This window comes from Marmota flaviventris, chromosome 18 (assembly GCF_047511675.1).
Source record: "Marmota flaviventris isolate mMarFla1 chromosome 18, mMarFla1.hap1, whole genome shotgun sequence".
Taxonomy (NCBI): domain Eukaryota; kingdom Metazoa; phylum Chordata; class Mammalia; order Rodentia; family Sciuridae; genus Marmota; species Marmota flaviventris.
In genome coordinates this window covers 826192-846193 of record NC_092515.1, presented here as the reverse complement: position 1 = coordinate 846193, position 20002 = coordinate 826192, and the positions used below count along the sequence as shown (strand labels likewise).

The window sequence follows — 20002 nt, the reverse complement described above, 5'->3', positions numbered from 1 at the left end:
TAGGGAATAGACCAAGAAGGGGAATAGCTGGGTCAAATGGTGGCTCCATTCCCAGCTTTCCAAGAAATCTCCATACTGCTTTCCAAATTGGCTGCACCAATCTGCAGTCCCACCAGCAATGTACAAGTGTACCCTTTTCCCCACATCCTCGCCAGCACTTGTTGTTGTTTGACTTCCTAATGGCTGACAATCTTACTGGAGTGAGATGGTATCTTAGGGTGGTTTTGATTTGCATTTCTCTGACAGCTAGAGATGTTGAGCATTTTTTCATGTACTTGTTGATTGACTGTATGTCCTCCTCTGAGAAGTGTCTGTTCAGGTCCTTGGCCCATTTGTTGATTGGGTTGTTTGTTTTCTTATTGTCTAATTTTTTGAGTTCTTTGTATACTCTGGATATTAGGGCTCTATCTGAAGTGTGAGGAGTAAAGATTTGTTCCCAGGGTGTAGGCTCCTCAGGATTTTCTTAATAAAATATGTTAAAATATGTTCGTAACAAATAGAGAACCAATTTCTTGATCTATATCCTATATCCCTTCATTTTCTTTTCCTCTCTTCTTTACTACCTAGATCTATATGTGTTGAATAAAATGGTTTAAAAAAAATAATAAGATAAGAATTGAGGCCTGCACAGGCCCCAACTTCTCTCTATGGTTTGGGAATGCTATCTGCTTTGTATAACAAAATGGCACTTTTGTTTTCTGGAAACAGTCATCATGTTCTCTGAAAAATCCTCCTACATGTTGTCTTTGGCATTTGCCAGTGATAGTAGGGCTGGGTTGGAGGCCTTGTGAGTCTAGGGGTTCTGTTGAGGTCTGGAGTGATGATAGTGATCGTTACCAAAAAAATCCAGAGTGGGGCATAGATACCTCCAGAGCCTGGGATCATGGCAAGCATAGAAGTGTGTTCCTTAGAAAACCGGTATAGTTCCAAAAAAAATATTGTGATGTATCATACACAAAACACATAGGTGAAATTTTCAATAAGGTCATTACTAGGCGGACCTCATGCATTGGGATAAAGGACAGAATTTTGGTCATGTATGTGGTATGAACTGAGGGAAAGCAAGTTTGTGTCTGGAAAGCTACTGGGAATGTTCTGTCTTTTGCTCTGCCTGAGATTACATGGGAAACATGTAGGGAGCCTTCGATCTGTGTACTGAATATGTGTCTATTAATCTCATTGATACATGTATAAAAAGAAAAATGATTTTACTTGTGGACTCACACCTTTTCATTAAAAAATGGAAAAAGCTTAGCATGCCCTGCATGAGCTCATTGGATTGGAAATTCCACCCAACACTGGAGAGGAAAGTGTCCTCCAGAATTCACTGATTTTGTTGCTTTTCTGCATAGTTTGTTAAATGTGTACAACTAATAGTAGCTATGGTGTTTTGTCTGCTTTGAAATTTACATGAATAGTGCTATAGAGATTTTTTTTTGTATTTCCAGGAAAAAGTACTGTATTCAGATATTTTTAAATGAATGTACACATTTCTAATTATCAGAGTTTTTTTTTTTTAACAATAGGTAAATGAAATGGTATTCCTTTACACTTCTTTTTTTTTTTAAATATTTTATTTACATTTTAGTTTTCAGCAGACACAACATCTTTGTTTGTATGTGGTGCTGAGTATCGAACCCAGGCCACACGCATGCCAGGGGAGCGCGCTACCGCTTGAGCCACATCCCCAGCCCCTCCTTTAGACTTCCTAATGGTACTTCATGAAAATGATGCAGATGACATTATTTAGTGTTTGTCATATGCAACCCTTCAAATTGAATCTCATCATAATTTTAAAACAAAACAAATCATATATATATATTTGGCTCAGTGATAGCACACCCCTGGGTTCAATCCTCAGTACTGGAAAAAACAACAAACAATAACACAAAAAACAACTAGTACACTTGTGCCTTTATGTAAAACTTTACTCAGTATCTATGTGGCTAGTTTCCAAATCAGGGAGTAATTTTATATAATATTTGCCAATAATACTTGCCAAGATGTATCCCTGACAGAATTCCTCAGAATATATGTGGAAATGTGTTAATGCTAATGAGAACAATAATAGTTTTTTATTTATTGGTCAGTGTGTGAAGAGTAATTTTAATGTAAATTTTATGGGTAATTTAGTAATATTTCTAATTTCCAGTAATGAGAGAGTTTGTTAAGGCTGAGTGCTCAATTCCAGCCCCCAAATTTATTTCCTTTTCCCTTCCCCTCTCCCTCCCTTCCTTCCACCTCTTCTCCTCCTTTCTTTTTCATGGAGACTGAACTCAGGAGTACTCTACCACAGAGCTACTGTCCCAACTACCCCCTTTAAAAAAAAAAATAATTGAGATAGGGTTTTACTAAATTATCCAAGTTGGCCTTAACTTGGGACCATCCTCCTTCAACCTCCTGAGAAGATGGAATTACAGGTGTGTACCATCATGCCCAGTTTACTCTCTGCCCCCTCCTCATGCCACAGGAGAAGAGGTGCCTCAGAAGAAGGGTCTAAGGAGTTCCAGGAGAGAAGGGGTAACTTAACTAAGTACCAGTGGGACCCTTGGCTTAGGTGATAATAATTTTAGCATTCACCACTGGGAGGCATAGAGGTTTATTTAGGAAAGTAGATTCACATTCATGGCTATCTCAAGTGAAAGATGGATTTTTGTAGTTCCTGGCTCTTTTAAAGGTAACTTGGTGAGGGCGTGTGTATGCGGGAATGATATCCATCTAATTATTTCAAGATTATCCTTAGGCTGATGTGGTCTTTAATAGCGTTTTTTTTTTTTTTTTATTCCCAGAAGCTGAGTATTTGAGATTAAGGTCGAGGCTGATAAGATTCTAGCACAAAGCTTCCTCATGAAGGACATTACCATAGCAGCTAAGCATTGAGCATGAATTAGTCATCTTATTAGTTCCATGGAGAAACTGTAGAATATTCCAACTGTGGAAAACAGAGTACCTTGTTACCCTCTGGGAGTTTGCTCACCAGAGGAATGCTGCCTTGTACATTTTTAAAAATATTTTATTTTATTTTGCAGTACAATTCTCATTACACATACAGGGCACAATTTTTTGTATCTCTGAATATAAAGTAGTGCCTTGTACATTTCCATAGCCAGAATCCCCACACTGGAAATCCTTACACTCTAAATTATAGGTTTTTCAATATCTCTCAATCTATTCATTTGGGAGTTAGTACAGTACATAGGTAGATTTTAGATTTTCCATAAAGTTGGTAGTAACAGACCTGGGAAAGAGACTAGCTTAGGGAATGACAGGCCTGGAAATATAAGCAGAACTTAAATGTTTTGTTTCCTTGGCCTTCATTTATTTCCCCCTTCTACCTATTTCTTATTCTTTCTGCTCTGCAATAGGTAGAAACTGAAGTGTGAGCCTTTCTCCCTTGCTTCTCCTATTGGCCAAGAATAAATGTCCTTCACTCATCAATCAGTGCTCCATCTTATTATTGGTTCTACAGTTTCAAGCAGGAAAAAGAACCCAGTTTGGTGTAAAAATTAGTGACACATCTACTGGAGTTCTTGGAACCTATCCCCACTGTACAAGGGGAGATTTTTGTACTTATTATCAAATGCATTCCTGTTATCATTATTATTCTCTTTTCAATTATCACTGATTGTTGGCCTAAAACATCACAGTACAGGTCAGCAAATTCCCATGGTGATGGCCTAATGAGGAAAGCTAATAATCCTTAGGGTTCTCTAGGTAACCACCTTTGGCAAATTAAAGAAAGGCTGTGGAAACCAGTTTTGGCATATTACAGATTTATTGATAGTATCATTGAAAGAAGGGAAATTCCAAGGAACTGGCCTTCTAGGAAGACAGAATTTCAGGTGAGTCCTGGACTTCAGGGTGGTGGAAACTAATCAGCACTAGAGCAGTGAAAATTAATTGTATTTTGTGGGTTAAAGTGAGCCGGAAGACCATGTTTCACAAAAGCATCCAGTTGCTACATTTGAGAACAGAGGACACAAAAGGAAGCTGAAAACCGAAGATACTAGAAGAGTCTCTGGTAAAATTCCCCTGGGAGGAAATTTCAGAGAAACAAAGGGATCTGGTTGGAAAATGAAGGAGGCAGAGAATGCAGAAGATGAGAGGCCAGGAGAAAATCGTGGAGGCACTGGCAAACAGTTTGACTTCATTCTGGCTATTACAGGAAAAAATGGTGAATTTAAGTAACGACTGATAAGACTGGGTTTACTTGTTCAGCTCTTCCGGACCAAAGACAGGACAACTGCTTGCAGTGGACTAGTGAAGAGGATGGAGTAGGAGCTGGAACTCACGGCCCCATACCCAGAGTGTTTGAGTTAGTAGTGGGTTCAGAAAGCCTGCATTTTTGACCACTTCCCAAGTCTTGCGTACTACAATTTCTCTCTTTCTTTTTTTGATTCATGTGTTTTGAGATGGGAGTCTCGCTAAATAGTCCAGGCTGTCCTCCAACTCTTGGACTCTAGCGATTCTCCCACCTCAGCATCCCAAGTAACTGGTACTAAAGGTCCTCGTCACCTTCTGGAACCACAACTTTGTAAAACCAAATTAAAGTAACGTGTACCAGTGCTATTCCCAAGGTACAGTTGTTTCTGTTTTCACGATAACTCTCGGTCCTCACTTCTCAGAATTGTGAAGCAGCTTGCCCAGGGCGAAACAGGCAGGACGGCCAGGGAAGGGGTCTTCTGTGCCCCTCGGTAGCCACGGAAATTTCAACAGTTCTTTTAGGAAGCAAAACTCGACCTCTATCGGAGCTCTGGAACGTAATTTCCTCTTAAGGGCTGTCCCGGCAGTGCCGCTTGGCCGTTGCCCTGGAGAAGGCAACAGACGCAGCGTGTGGGCGCCTAAAGCGCGGGCGCTAGGGTGCCCCCAAGCCCGTTCCCTTGTGCTTCCGCCAGCGCACAGCCCAGGGAGACACCGGAAAGGATCATTTCCCGAAGGGACGGGCTTCCGGCTCCGCAGAAGGAGACTCTGCCGTTTCTTCAACACCAGCCTTGTAGACTGGAATGTGTGACAGGGACAGCTTTCCTGGAACAGAGCAAGAAAACAGCCGGGATGGCGTGAGGGAGCCCGCCTCGGTGTCGTTTGGAAGACTCCATCTCGCTCAGCGGCTCCTGAGTGAGACTTGAGGCCCGTGATCATCCTTCTCCAGGGCTTTACTTAGAGATTCTACACCTCCTTCGCTTTGACCCCCACAGGCGGCGCCCTGCGCCTGTCAGCAGTTTGAGAGCTACAGATACAGTGGAGAGACTCGGGTCCTAGATTTCTCCTAGAGGGAATTTATCGTGTTTATTCAGTGTGCTCGCGGGTGGTGGGAATATCTGAAGTCATCTTGCTGATGTCATTTCACTTAAGAACGCTTAAAGGTTTGATTTTAAAAACTAAACCCAAGAAATGAAATTTTAAAAACTAAGCGTTTTTCATGTCATTTAAAATGTCTATATGACTCTCATATTTCTTTATTTTGATATATTTGTTCATTTATTATTTTCTCTAAAGCATGATGGTGATCATGTAGCTGTGCCATCTTCACAGGTGACTCCTAATCATTTCTTCTGATGTGTTTTTCTTTTTAAAAAATTTCCTTTTGTTTTTAAATTTCTTGAGACCTTCTCCAAGTCAGCATTTTCCCAGGGTTTTATTTTGGCTAAAATAAACACTGCAAAACACCTATTCAAATTGAATTTATGATAAATCCTGCAAAACACACATGGAGAAGGGATTCCATTGTTTAGTTTCCTGAGATTGTTTCGTGTTGCTATAAAGAAATGTGATTGGCACCAGAGGCATCAAAATGTGCAAAGGTATAGGTGTGTGAGCCATCTTGGTGCTTTTGAAAAACTTATGGGGAGATCAGGGGCTCAGTACTGTGTTGGTCTAGCTGAGGGGCTGGTTTGAGAGGTTTCCCAGAGGAAGTGGATACTGAGCTGGGACTAGCTAAGAATACATAAATCCCAGTGGACTCGTTCCAGGAATGCCAAGGGGCTGGCATATCCTGAGGGGCTATCAGACAACCCTGAGGTCAGTGGTGACTGGACTGTGGTAAAAGAAAATACCTGGGTCTGGTGCGCGTGCATTAATCAATAGCAGGCATTCTGTAGATGTCATTAATAGAGCTATTCATTATCCCTGCACTGAATATTTGTCCATGTTAGTAAAATTACACATATGTTAAAAGGTGAAAATAGGCCAGGCCTGATGGTACACCCTGTAATCCCAGCTAACTAGCCTGAGTGAGGCAGGGAAGTTGCAAGTTCAAAGCAAGCCTTAGGATCTTCGTGAGAGAAGGGTTAAAACGTAGAGTTAAAATTAGAGCTAAACGAAAACTCTAGTTCTCAAATATGAGATTGGGCTCCAACCCCAAGGGAACATATAGATTGGGTCCCAGGAGTTTCATTTTTATGTCTGGCAATGCAGATGTTGTGAAACCTGGGACCCCAACTTAGGAATCAAAGAAGTAGAAGGGCATTTAATGTTGGTACCCAGAGTCCCCACGAGGGAGGTGTATTCGTTTATGACAATTTAAGTCCAGTCTCCAAAAGCTGAGAGTTGAGGCTGCACTACCCGGGCCTCAGAAGCAGGAAAGATTGTAGATTGAATCACCTGCTGGAGACTTCTGAGGCCTGGCATCGTCCCATGTGACGACGGAAACCCGAGTACCCCCCAGTAAAGGGAGCCCGTGTCTCCCAGATACTGTTTCCACCCTCTTTCTCCCCTACCTGCTCCTAAGCGGTGTTCTTGACGGTGGACCTGGAGCACCTAAGGGTGCCCAGGGTCGAACTGCATTACCCAGAAGTCTGCGCGGAGAGTACGCGGCTGAGTCGGGCCCACAACCGCGGGGGGGGGGGGGGGGGCGTTTCCTGCCACCGCGGCGTGGAGGCGGGACTTCCGGCGTCGCTCTGTGACGCGTCTGCTGCGCGCCTTGGGGTACACCGGCCGGGCGGGCGTGTGGCGGGCCGCGTCTCTTCCCAGCTTCGCGGCGGGCGCGCGGCGGTGGGTGACGGTGCTCGCCGTCGCCCTGCGAGGACCCGGGATCCGGTCTCCATCTGTCCAGGAAGGCTGAGGCGCGGCGGAGGCTGGGGTCTAGCGGGATCCGCCGTGTTCGCCCGCGTGTCGCTACCCGGTCCCTCCCGTGGCGGCGTCCGGGCTGATGGACGCGGCGCAGGTGAATAGAGCGTCCCTCGGGCCCTCGCTGACCCGGGAATCGGTGGTGTGTGCCGGACGCTTCGCCCCGAATGTAGCGTCGGCCTGGCAGTGCGACGAGACGCAGGTTCCCACGGCCCGGGAGCCGCGGGGCGTGAGGACGAGTTGGGAGGTTCCAGGCGCAGGTCCGTGGTGCGGAGCCAGCAGGGCCTCCGTGTCTGGCCTTGAGTGGCAGCTCGAGGAGCCCCGCTGCTCACCCGAGGGGCGGGAGCCGCGAGGCGGTCGGTGTGGAGACGACAGTGCTCCGGGCCGGCTCAGCAGGCTTCCTCTGGCCGCAGAGTGAGGAGTGCGGGTGTTGGCTGGAGGACCGGCCGGAGCCTGGGGCAGCGGTGTCGTGCGCGTTGACGGTGTGGCCAGTGTGGCCAGCGCGCTGGGGAGCTGTGTCAGTGTTCACGTAGACTCATGAGGTTTTCTGAGGGGGCCTTGATATGGTAGGACTCTTCAGCTGCCCTGTCTACAGGGAAGTCTAAGCGCCCTGCATGGGTGTCATTTCTAGCCGGAGGTCCTGAATCCAGACCAGGTGTTTATGGAGAAGATCCCACTACTGGTAGTCAGTGGGAAGACACATGGAAAGGCGTATTAGACCCAGGAAGTGGCCTGTGCAAACGCTTGGACAGAAGATTGAATTGGGAATGCTGAAGGAACCACTGCTCTAGTATATCTACTGGGAACAGAGAGCAGGGGTAGGGGTGAGAGGAATATTAGGTTGCAAAACTGGGCCTCTCTTGTGAGTGTGGTGAAGGCCATGGGAGATTTGGAGCAGATGAGAGAGATGATGAAACTCAGATTTAAACAGTTCCTTCTGCCTTTCAGATTGAGAACTGACTGTGGGCATGGGGAGGAGTCTACTGTAATATTATTGATGGCATCTGACAGAGTTGTGGATGAAGAGGTGAAAGAAGTTGGTGAACTTCTTATCTGTGTTTGAAGAATTGTGGCAGGTTTTTTTTGATGTGAAGGGTGAAGTAGAGAAAGTTAATTGTCATGGGTGATCCAAGGTTTCTTTTGTTGTGCTTTATTTGGTAGAGTGATGAATGTGCTGTCATCTGAGATGGAGAAGTTCTTGCAGTGATTTTTGTGTTTATATCAGACATTCTACCATGTTTAAGGAGTCCTAGAGACTCCTGGTGGAATTACCAAGCTGGATAGCCAGGTTTTTATTTCTGGGGAGGGTTTCTGTTGAAGAAATTTCAAAGGCAACAGCCAATATGTGGAGCTATGGGAATATCTTCAAGTCATGGTAGCAGTGCAGTTAGCAAATAAGAAAGATGAAAGTGAGGATGGAGAGGTGAGTCTGTTGCTTAGGTGCCTTGGTGGCAGTGATACATATTTATGTTGGCTTGGGAGGAATGCCATGGAGATGGTATGGGTCAGGAGTTGTGGTGCTGGGTGTCCCAGATGTGAGCCAGGTTGATCCTAAGACTGATGTACGTATTGGAAGGAATGTGAACTGACAGTCTTCCAGCTCTAGTATTGGTGGCTTCTGGGAGAAGGTTGAACAGAGGTTAGGTTGTGTCTGGCACCCATGGTATGGATAAAGCAGTACTGGTTGTCAGTTGAGTGGCGCGCTTCATGCCAGGCCCATAGTTTAGGCAGCATCTTCACACTTTCCTGGTTATACTCAGGTTTGGACGTAGTGGTGAAAAAGACATGAGAGCAGGCACTAAGGGGTTCAAGGGAGACTGGCCAGGAGAGGGACCAAGTGCTGTGTGTTATGTGAGTGGATAAACTGGGGGACTCTGGGGAGAGATGCTGCCTGAGGGCTCAACTCTCCTCATCATGCTAGGGCTGTGTGACCTTCGAGGATGTATTTGTATACTTCTCCTGGGAGGAGTGGGAACTCCTTGAAGAGGCTCAGAAATTCCTGTATCGTGATGTGATGTTGGAGAATTTTGCACTGGTGGCCACACTTGGTAAGTTCCTATTTTAGTTATGTATTGTTACATGGCAAATCACTCCAAAATTTAGAGGCTTATCACAATGAGAACTACTATGTCTTAGTTTAGTGCCTCAGATATCTTGGTCACAGTTTATGTGGGTGTTTTTGGCTCAGAGTCTCTGTGTGAGGTTTCAGTGAAGTGTCAGCCAGAGCTGAGGTGTCATCTAAAGGCCTTCCTTGGGAAGATTCTACTTACAAGCTTGCCCCTCATCTCCTTTTTTTGGTGGGGGGGGGGGGCAGTACTGAGGATTGAACCCAGGGCCTTATGCATGCAAAGCAGGCACTGTACCACTGAACTATATCCCTAGCCCAAGTTTGTCCCTTCTTGAACTGAGAGCATGAGTTTCTTGCTGTCTGTTGGCCTAAGACCTCCTAGTGTACCTCATATCATGGAAGCTGACTTCTCTGAGAGCAAGTGAGCAAGAGAAAGCACCTGGGATGGAAATCCAGTATTGTAACTTCATCTTAAAAGTGACATTCTATTTCTTCTTCTTCTATATTCTCTTTATAAATCAGTCAGTGCAGCTTATAATGAAGGGAAGAGGCTTACATGAGGGTCAAATTACCAATAAGTAGTAGGAATCACTTTCTGCCATCTTTGAGGATTTCATCCATAGAACATTATGCTTATCCCATTGTCCTTGAATTGATTTTCCCCCAGAGGTAGCACTTGTAAGCTGTCATATCAGTGAATTTTCCACACATCCCACCACTTTTTTTTCCATTACTGGCCAGCAAACCCAGGGCCTTGTGGTTGTGCTAAGGAAGTGATCTACCAGTGAGCTACACCCCTAGCCCACCCTCGCTCGCTTCCTGGGTTACCAGAGTGGATGGTATTTCTTGAGCAGTCTCAAGATGTCCAGCTGGCTGTGAAAGGGAAAGCAAAGAAATTGCAAGATTTAGAGCTTGAAAGAGATATGTATCTCCCCCTCTCTTAGCCTATTATTTGGCTGAAAAAGTGGAAGACCACATTATTAATCTAAAAACCATAGCCTGGTGATTTCTGCAGCTTGTGGCAAATTACTGAAAGGAAACTCATGTGTGAGCTGTTGTCTCATGACCAGAATGGGGTGCAAGAAATTGGAATCCCTGAGAGGAAGAAAGTGAGGAAGGACCTGAGTGATAGGAGATGTGGACCCCCTTGCTGTCTATGAGTCCTGCTTTTCTTCTCAGCTGTTAATGCAATGAAAAGTAGAGGATAGCATATTCAGTTGCAGGAACTCTGGCTACTTGGGAATAAATTGGTAGCAGTATTGCCAGATATTGCAAAAACTTTTAAACAATTACCCTATGACTGTCTACTCTTATCTACTCTAATAAAGCTCAAATTAATGTCTGCTCTGATCCTGTCCCTTGTGTAGGTGATATACAAGGTTGATATATGTTACTTTCTATAGGTGATACATGTTGCAGAAGAGAGAGGCGTGTGAGATTGTAAGATTCAGTTCAGATGAGTTGAAAGGGATTTAGCTTGACTTGACTGAAGCCATCTTGAATTATAACTACCATGATCACATGAGTAACCGTAATCTAATTTTCCCCTGTGGTTTTCTAGCATGCTATAAACAAAACCATTAGAATGGTATGTGGAGCTCTATGACTGGAACCTGGTGCTGTTACAGCAGAAATGTGGCTGATGTCTTTGATAATAGCTTGAGATAAACCAGGTACATTTCAGGTGGATGGAGTCACTTCCGCCCTGACAAGTGTATTAGCTGTCTGCCTCTGAGCCATATCCTGGTCTGAACTGACACTCTTGACCATGCTTCTGTCACCAATAAATTGCACTCATCATTAAGGATCCTCTAATCTGCCTGCCACTTCAGAGTTATAGCACCTTGTGGCCAGGTGCTATAACTGGGACCATTTTTTTCCTGGAATTCTGTTACCACAATTAGAGGTACTAAGTGGTAACTGGACTGTTTTGACAAATTCCCCTTGGGTTTCAGGGTTTGTTTTACATTTGTTTACTTCTCTGTAGGGTGGGCTGACCTGGGCTGGTCACTTTCTCTTTCTCTTGCAACTTTTCTTTTCTAGATCCTGTATAATGCCCAGTGGCATAGGGGCAGAAGACTCTGGGTGTCTGGTTGAGCCAAATTTGCTTCAGTTATAGTAAAAGAGAACTGTTGGAGACCTGCCCACCCCTCAAAAGGGAGCTGGATTCAGATTCACCTTGAATTGTTATGTTCTGATCCCTATTGAGCCTGTTTTTCTTGGTACTTTGTCCACTTATCATTTCTGTCAACCATCCCTTGGTTATTTCCCCTCCTTTGTGGCCTCCATGTGTCACTCTCTTTTCTTCACTCCCTCTGAAATGCTGTATGACAACTGGCATATCTTAACATGTCATAAGTTGTGCACATTGAATAGTCCTTGAGTATCAACTAGTACTGGAGTCAGATTTTTCTTGTCCCAGACACATCCTTCTGTGCAGGGTGTGTCTACTTAACACTAGCAGCTGAGCCCTGCTGAAACCCTTTTGCAGAGGAGTGAATTAGATACCTTCCTTCGACTCTCTCTCCCATATGCCATCATTAGGTCTTTGCTCATCATTAAGGATCCTCTATTCTGTGACTTGTAAAGTCAAGTGGTCCTTGCCCACCTGATCCTGGCTCCCTGGTTCCTCCAATAAGCCAATTTGACTTTTTCTTCTAATGGAGTTACTGTTTTCCACCAAAGTCAACATGGTCTTCACCAGCATTTCTTTGCTTTCAGGTTGTTGGTGTGATGCAGATAATGAGAAGGCACTTTTTGAGCAGAGCATTTCAGTAGAAAGACAGTTGGAGATAAGACATCCTGAGTCAGATCTCTTCATCCAGAAAGCCTACCCATGTTTTATGGGTGTCCCACTCTTGAAAGACATTTTGCACCTGGATGAACACCAGGGATCATGCCCTGTGGAAGAACTGCACATGTGTGGGCCATGTGGGAGAGGATTCTTGTTTAATGAAAAATTTTACCAGCCCCAGAAGCTACAGTCTATAGAGAATCCCTTCCGAAGGGATGATGGAAGGACCTCATTTATGAAGACCTGTACACCCTACACACCAGGGACACTCTTTTCATGCAGGGAAGAAGGGATAAACTTGCCGGATAGCTTTGGCTTCTTTCAGCACCAGCCCAAGCACAGTGGATTGTGTCCATACAAAAGTACTGAGTACATGAAGCCTCTTTCACAGAGTTCCAGTCTCAGGAAACACCAAGGAGACCATGATCAACAGATGGTTCACAATTGGAGAGACAATCAAAAAACCTTCTTGAACACCTTCACTTTTTTTGACAAACAGATAACTCATAATGAGGGGAGACCCTTGAGATGCCTACCATATGGAGATGTATTCAAGGACAAGTCAATTCTTTTTAATCACAGAAAAATTTACAGTGGAGAAACATCTTTTGTGTGTAAGGAATGTGGAAAAGCCTTTGTTCACTTGTCCCACCTAAAAATGCACCATAAATTTCACACTGAAAAACAGCATTACACATGCAGTGAATGTGGGAAAACCTTTAGCCGCAAAGACACACTTGTTCAGCACCAGAGAGTTCACACTGGAGAAAGACCTTTTCAGTGTAGTGAATGTGGGAAAGCTTTCAGTCGTAAAGACACACTTGTTCAGCACCAGAGATTTCATACTGGAGAAAGGCCTTACGAGTGCAGTGAATGTGGGAAATTCTTTAGTCAAAGCTCTCACCTTATTGAGCACTGGAGAATTCATACTGGGGCAAGGCCATATGAATGCACTGAATGTGGGAAATTCTTTGGCCATAAATCCAGCCTCATTAAACATCAGAGAGTTCACACAGGAGCAAAGTCTTATGTGTGCAGCAAATGTGGCAAAGCCTTCAGCTGCAAAGATACACTTATTCAGCACCAGATAATTCACACTGGAGCAAGACCTTATGAGTGTAGTCAGTGTGGGAAAGCCTTCAGCCGTAAAGACACACTTGTGAAGCATCAGAAAATCCACACTGGAGAAAGACCTTATGAGTGTGGAGAATGTGGGAAATTCTTTAGACATAGCTCCAATCTCATTGTACACCAGAGAGTTCACACTGGAGCAAAGCCTTATGAGTGCAGTGAATGTGGGAAATGCTTTAGCCACAATTCCAGCCTCATTCTACATCAGCGAGTTCATACTGGAGCAAGGCCTTATGTGTGTAATGAATGTGGGAAGGCCTACATTAGTAGCTCTCACCTTGTTCAACACAAGAAAGTTCACACTGGAGCAAGACCTTATGAATGTAGTGAATGTGGGAAATTTTTTAGCCGTAACTCTAGCCTCATTCTCCACCAGAGAGTTCACACTGGAGAAAAGCCTTATGTCTGCAGTGAATGTGGGAAAGCGTATAGCAGAAGCTCCCATCTTGTGAGACACCAGAAAGTTCACATTGGGGAAAGGCCCTGTGTGCAACAGTTTTGGTGACTGTTTAGCTGTATTTCTTAAATTTGTTTAGCAGCAAAAATGTCACATTAGAGGGAGGTCTTACAAATGCAGAAAATTTGCTATTTCCTTTTTCAAGTAATAGTGCACACATCAAATAAAATCTCTGGGTTCCTTTCGTGAGAGAATCATCAGCCTGCATATGAACCTTGTACATTGTTACATCTACTCTGGTGAGATTTCCAGTAGGCACACATATGCATGATCTTTTCCTGAGGTGTATAGGAGTTTCTAGACTGTTCGTGACTCCAGAGTTAACATCACTGCCAGTACCTGTGGCAGAAGCCATCTTATTGCCACCAAGTCTATGGATGATCCCACCATTCTGCCCAAGGAAGGCAATCTCTTCTTGCTCTCCTGTTCCCTACAGGAAATCATGAGTGTTCTGGTCCATTGAGGGACCTCATTTCTCCCCTCAATGTTAAGGTCTGAGCTAGGGTCTGCTGAGCATTTTGAGACAAATTTTCCCTTGATGCAACAGTGTTGGCTGTGAACACAATAGCCATGGCTTATTTTTCCTACTGCCAAGTCACAAAATGTTGCAACTACCTGTTCCATTCTACTGTTTTATACAGTTATAAAGGCACTTTATGTCATTCTTTTTGCTTTGTTTACTTTGTGGAGTGAATTGAAAAAAAAAAATTGGCTCCCGCCAACATGAAGAGAGGAATACTTTTTGTGTGCACAACTTATATTTGCCTCAGGGGGGACCACGGGAGTGCAGAGAATGGTTCTCAGTCTAGTTTACTCTGTGTGTGCTGTTGCCATTGGCCTGCTAGTGAAGACTGAAGAGTTTTATGTGCTCTGATTCTTTGCTCTGGATGTAAGGCTTTCTTTTTCATTCTGAGGAAGGAATAATTGGTATGATTATCTCTCATGCTCCTAAAATAACATGAGTCAGGTTCCCTAAATGTCACATCCTCCAGCATCTCACATGTTGAGGGATTACCATGTCTTGAACCTGTTCAGGGGCCAGTATCTTATATCCAGCATCTCACAGGCAAGTGCATTTACTGTTAAAACATACAGGGTAAGGCAGGAGTAATAATTATAGAAACAATGAAATACTGGAGTGGATAGGACTGGCAATCAAAAGATTTGTACATTCTGACTGGTTGCCCACAAATACCCATGAGTATGGCTGTGTAGAATGAGGATGTATGGAAATTCTGAATCTTTTTAGATATTGATATTATTTCCTGTGGCCAAAGCTACTATCAGAGTAAATAAGGTTTGTGGATTTCTGTACCCTCCACCCCAGCTATTGACCTTATGGCCATCACTGCATAGGTGGGGACCACAGAACTGATAAGAAGGATAGGGTTTCTCTGATCCCACCAGCACTCCTAAATAGGGAAATGAGTATGGGACAGCCAAAACAATTGGCAGATCTGGTTTTCCATGAAGGAGGCTTGAAAGAGATTTCTATGAGGGAATGTATTGTTATTAATGGCTTTATCAGGGTATGATTACATGCAATACATTGCAAATATGTAAAGTATAAAATGTGTGCTGCTACAGCATGCACATACAGCTGTGAAACAGTCATAATCAAGTTACTGAATATGTCCAACACAAAAAAATATTCCTTTTATCGCTATAATCCTACCAGTTCTTCCTAATTCTTCCATATTAACAACAGTGAGCAAGCATTTTGTAGGATTTCATAAATGGAATGGTAATTTTTTTTGAGAATGAGGGCTTTTTTCACTAACTATTTTGAGATTAATCCATCTTGTTGCATGCATCAGTAGTTTGTATTGCTGAGCAGTATTGCACTCTATGACACATTTTCAAATCCATTGTGTTGTTAATGGATGTTTGGGTTGTTTCCAGTTTGGGGCTGTTACAAATAAAGCTACTGTGTAGATTTATGTTCAAGTTTTGAGGTAATACTTTATTGTATAGATGGGCCACAGTTTGTTTATACATTCACTTATTGAAAGACACATTAGTTGCTTTCGAGATTTGACAATTATGAATAAATCTGCCACAAACTTTTGTGTGTAGTTTATGTGTGGACATAAGTTTTCAACTCATTTAGGTACATGCCAAGGAGCATAATTTGTTGGATCACATATTAAGAGTATATTTAGTTTTTAAACTGCCAACTTAAATTTTAGCCATTCAAATAGATGTATAGTGTTACATCATTGCATAGTTTGCAATCTCCTAATGACAAATCAAGGACACCTTTTTAAAACATGTCTTTAGCAGAGAAGTTTTTAGTCAAGTCCAACTTACGTGATTCTTTATGGATTTTTTTTTTTTCTGTTTGTATTAGCTTTGTGTCACTGTAACAAAATTCCTGACACAGGGTATTTGTGAAATAAAGAGTGGTCTTTAGATTCATATTCAATATTGGACATTCCTATTGGTTTGAGTCTCATCAGGAGTTCATGTTGGAGTAAATGTTCACATCTAGAGCCAAGAAGAGGGCTGGGGTAAAGAATGGCCTTACACTGTTAAGTTCCCAGGCCTAGTAAAGAACTGAACAAAGGAGGTACAGAGGGATATAGGAGAGGTGGTTCAACAATAACAGTTTTTGGGGGGACAAATCTGCAGCAGGGGGTCCCAGTGTAGCCTGGAGCTTGTCTTCCACATATAGCTGAGGGAAGTTATAGGGGATTGGAAAATTTTTGCAGTATGGCTACTGCTTTGGAGTCGTAGGGAAGGGTTCTTATGGTTGTCTGTTGGAATAACTTTTGGTTTGCAGCTAGCAGCTATGAGCAGCTTGGAGTGCTTGAAGAATCTACGCTTGTTCAAGCCTGACAGGAACACCTGCAGGAAGGGGTGCTCTGCTCTAGCAAGCCATAAGTGAAACCACATCCTCAGCACTTGTGGTTAGCGTTGCCAAACTACCAGGCCAGGAACCGATAGTCAGGAGCTTCAGGGCTTGAAACCCCTGACTCAGAAGGCCCCCTCCCCTAGGGACAAAGACCCTTCCAGACTGCTTTCCACCATGACAGCAATATTTAGAGCTTCCTCATAGTGCGGCTACATTAGGCATAAGATGATTGGCTTATGAATATTATCCTGCTTATCTATGATTGACAGGCATGCCCCACTCGTACCCTATAACAATCGGATGCATTCCAAAAATAAATGGGCTGCTGAACGTCGACTGAGGTTTATTACCAGCCAGCTTCTCACCAGCCCCTGGTGTCTGGGTATTGACTCCATGTCTACCCCCGACGACTGAGGTAGCCGAGTGACCAATTGACCCCACCAGTAACCAGAACAACCACAGTTATCACCATCATTCCTTGTGGTCATTACTGTTCCATTTTGAACAGGGTATTTCTCAAGTTTTAGTCCCAGATAAGAATTCTTGTTAAAGGGTATTATCTGGGGTTTAGATCAGGCTGACTTGTTTTGGATCAGAGTGACCGTGGGGTGACAGTTGTTCTAGGATGGGTATGTTCTAAAATGGCATTGCCTAAGTTATTTTCCCTAAGAGGTATCAGTTCAAGACTTCTGACTAAATTGAGACTCTCATATTAATTCACAAAGGTGAATTCAAAAAGGTAATTGAATATGTAAGGAAATGTACTTTTTAATGTCACCTGTAACCAAGTTGTCAGATGGTATTTTATTCACTTACCTGGGCAAAATCCTAGAATAAAAATGGTAGGGTCACAGATGTGGTCAACACTTGTTTTAATCTATTTGGGGGGTATTGTCCAGTTTGCTAAAATATTCCACAGGAAATATGAAGTCCTATATTCTGCCAGTTCACTACTGCCCTAACCCACACTTTTTTCTTTTTGTAGGATCTGATGTTAGTGTTTTAATTTGGGATCTTTCAGACTGAAAGCACTCCTTCAATAATCAGGATGCACAAGATACAAAGTTTCTATTACTTACAGATATTGAAGTAGAAGGGCACACTCAGCAACCACACAAATGGAGTCAGGGAGCCCATGCAAGGAGAAGGTGTGTGTAGAAAGAGAGGAAGACAAGAATAAAGTAATGGGCACTATGAGTTTTGTGTAAACTATAAGGAATAATTAGGTGAGGGACATCCCCATTGGGCAGGAAGAGAATATGCAGGTTAGGGTTTGTGGTTTTCAAACTGGAGTCTCTCCACTTCTACAGGTAGGCCTGGTCTGCACAAGCTGCTAGCTTCTACAGCTGAGAAAGCTTGTTGTAGTGTTCAAAGCTAATCAAGGAAGGGGATCCTGCCAGCATCAGCTCTGAGGGTCACATCTGGCAAAGCCTTCACTGCAGTTCCTCGCTGCCATTCAGGGGTGTGTTGTGGCTCTTAATGTCAGGCTATGCTTTTCTGTGTTGCAGCAGACCCAGAAACTCACTGCCAATTTCTTCTTTGTGGGTTCTTGTGGATTTGAAGAATGACATTTACAGATGAGGAAGAATGAATGTAAAATATTAGGATTTATTCATATGAGAAGAAAAGAGAGCTCTCACAAGGTGAGAGGGGTTGCTGCTTGTGCTGGTCTAGACGTTTATATAGAACTTGGGTCAATGGCCATTGCCCAAATTTATACTAGTGAGAGTTTGAAAAAAAAAAAAAAAGACTTGTTAGTCCTCCAGTCTCCATTCAGGTCTACCCAACTTCCACTTTCCTGATGCTCATCAGGAAGCCAGAGTTTGAGGTCTGTGGTGCAGTGCTGTGTGAAGTAGGCATTTGCACTGGGGCCAGGCTGGCCCACAGTGGTGTGACAGGCTGGTGTACCCTGGGTTGTCTTGGCCTTGGCTCACATGCCTCAGGCCTGGGCCAGAAGGGCAGGCTTCACAAGCAGTGCAGCCCATTCTTGCCGCCCTCCCTCCACCAACCCTGGCCACTGCTCCACTCTTTCACCATTGCCTCAACAATGGCTATTGCAGCTCGGTGATCAGGGAGCCAGGTCACTTTGGGGGACTACAGTATGAGTTCTGCATACACAATAACTACACAATCATTAAAAATGGCTCTTGGTAACATCCTTTTCACAAGAATTTTCCGAATTTTAACAATGTGCAGATAGTGTTGCATTTAAAAATACATGCAAGAGAGAGGAAAAAACTTTGTTTGGTCCTGTGATTAATGAATGCCAAGTAGACAAATTCTGAATCTAAGAAAACAGTTCTGTAAACAGAGAAACTGGAAACCCTACACCCAATGTGTTCAGTGCATCTACTATTGTGCCTGAAACATTACATACTACATTTGATAAAGCAGTAAATACTCATCACTGCATTTTAACCTGTGACAAGTCTCTCAGTTTATTATCCACTTCTTCCACCAAACAGTTAATGAAGAATGAAAAAAGAGCCAGGCATTCTGTGCATGCCTGTAATCCCAGTGACCTTCTAGGCTGAGGCATTGCAAGTTCAAGACCAGCCTCAGCAACCTAGCAAGACCCTGTCTCAAAAGAACTGGGGGTATATTTAGGTGGTAAAGTGGCCCAGAGTTCAATCCTCAGTATGTGGTTGGGGGAGACAGACAGACAGGTTCAAGGAGAAGGGGAAGAGGAGAAGAAGAGGTATCACATTAAAACATGAGTGTGGCAAATGTTTCTGTACAGTAACAGGCTCAGCTTAATTTTCTGATTTCTTGGACTTAGTTCTCTCCAACTTTACTGAGCTGGTCATACTGAATAGATATTATTCTCTAAAACTGGTTTTGAATAACTACTCAATCATTAAAAATGGCTCTTGGTAACTTCTATTTCACAAGTGTTTTCCGAATTTTAACAATGTGCAGATAGTGTGGCATTTAAAAATGAAATGAAAACCACTTTTCAGCAAGATAAAATGATAGAATCTCACACCTTTTCTCGGGGTTAATATTCATGCTTTGCACATGTGCTTCTACTACACAAACAGCACACATTGTTTTGGAAGGAAATAGCACAGTGATCAGTTCTCTCACTTTTATTTTGAGAGTATTAAAATAGCTTGAAACTATTTTATATATTAAATAATTATACATTATTTGAATAAAACTGTTGTTCCCTAGGTAGGAAAACAATCACTGACTGTACAGCCAGGAAGGATGTTTGCTCTTGGAATCAAACACACTTTTGCCCTTTCAATTCACATCAGTACATCTTATCATCCCTCCTCCACATTCCCACTGCTAGTGTTTCTTTCTTCTCCAAGGCCAAACGTATGGAAGATTATTGTTACTGTTATTATTTTTATATTAGTGGTGGAGACTAAACCTACAGTCCCGCACATGCATCACAACTGAGGTATATATACACTTCGTCCCCCTTGAAACTATGAAATAACTCCAAAGCTTATCTCTACATGTATTTGAAAAGCAACAAGACAACCAAACACTTTAGAGGATGTGGAGCCCCTTTATGGCGTAGTGTATCCCTTTAGATAAGCAGTCTTTTAGGATCTTATGCTTCAGAGTCTGAAATAATGGGTTTCTAAAATTTCTGTCAGACTCCTACACTCCAAGACAACT

The 20002-nt window shown here is 43.2% G+C and overlaps 1 protein-coding gene across 1 annotated transcript; it reads left to right on the top strand.

Moving 5' to 3' along the window:
- The first annotated feature begins 7067 nt into the window (after positions 1-7067).
- Znf304 (zinc finger protein 304) lies at positions 7068-15579 on the top strand. The gene is made up of 3 exons (XM_027921129.3): positions 7068-7162; positions 8987-9113; positions 11855-15579. The coding sequence occupies exons 1-3, from the start codon at positions 7148-7150 to the stop codon at positions 13561-13563; spliced, it is 1851 nt and encodes a 616-aa protein (XP_027776930.3). The 5' UTR covers positions 7068-7147; the 3' UTR covers positions 13564-15579.
- The last annotated feature ends 4423 nt before the right edge of the window (positions 15580-20002 follow it).

What these genes read in the sequence shown, in the direction of transcription:
- Znf304 (XM_027921129.3), top strand. An exon ending in TGCACTGGTGGCCACACTTG is followed by an intron (nt 9,114 to 11,854) that starts GTAAGTTCCTAT and finishes CTTTGCTTTCAG; the next exon opens with GTTGTTGGTGTGATGCAGAT.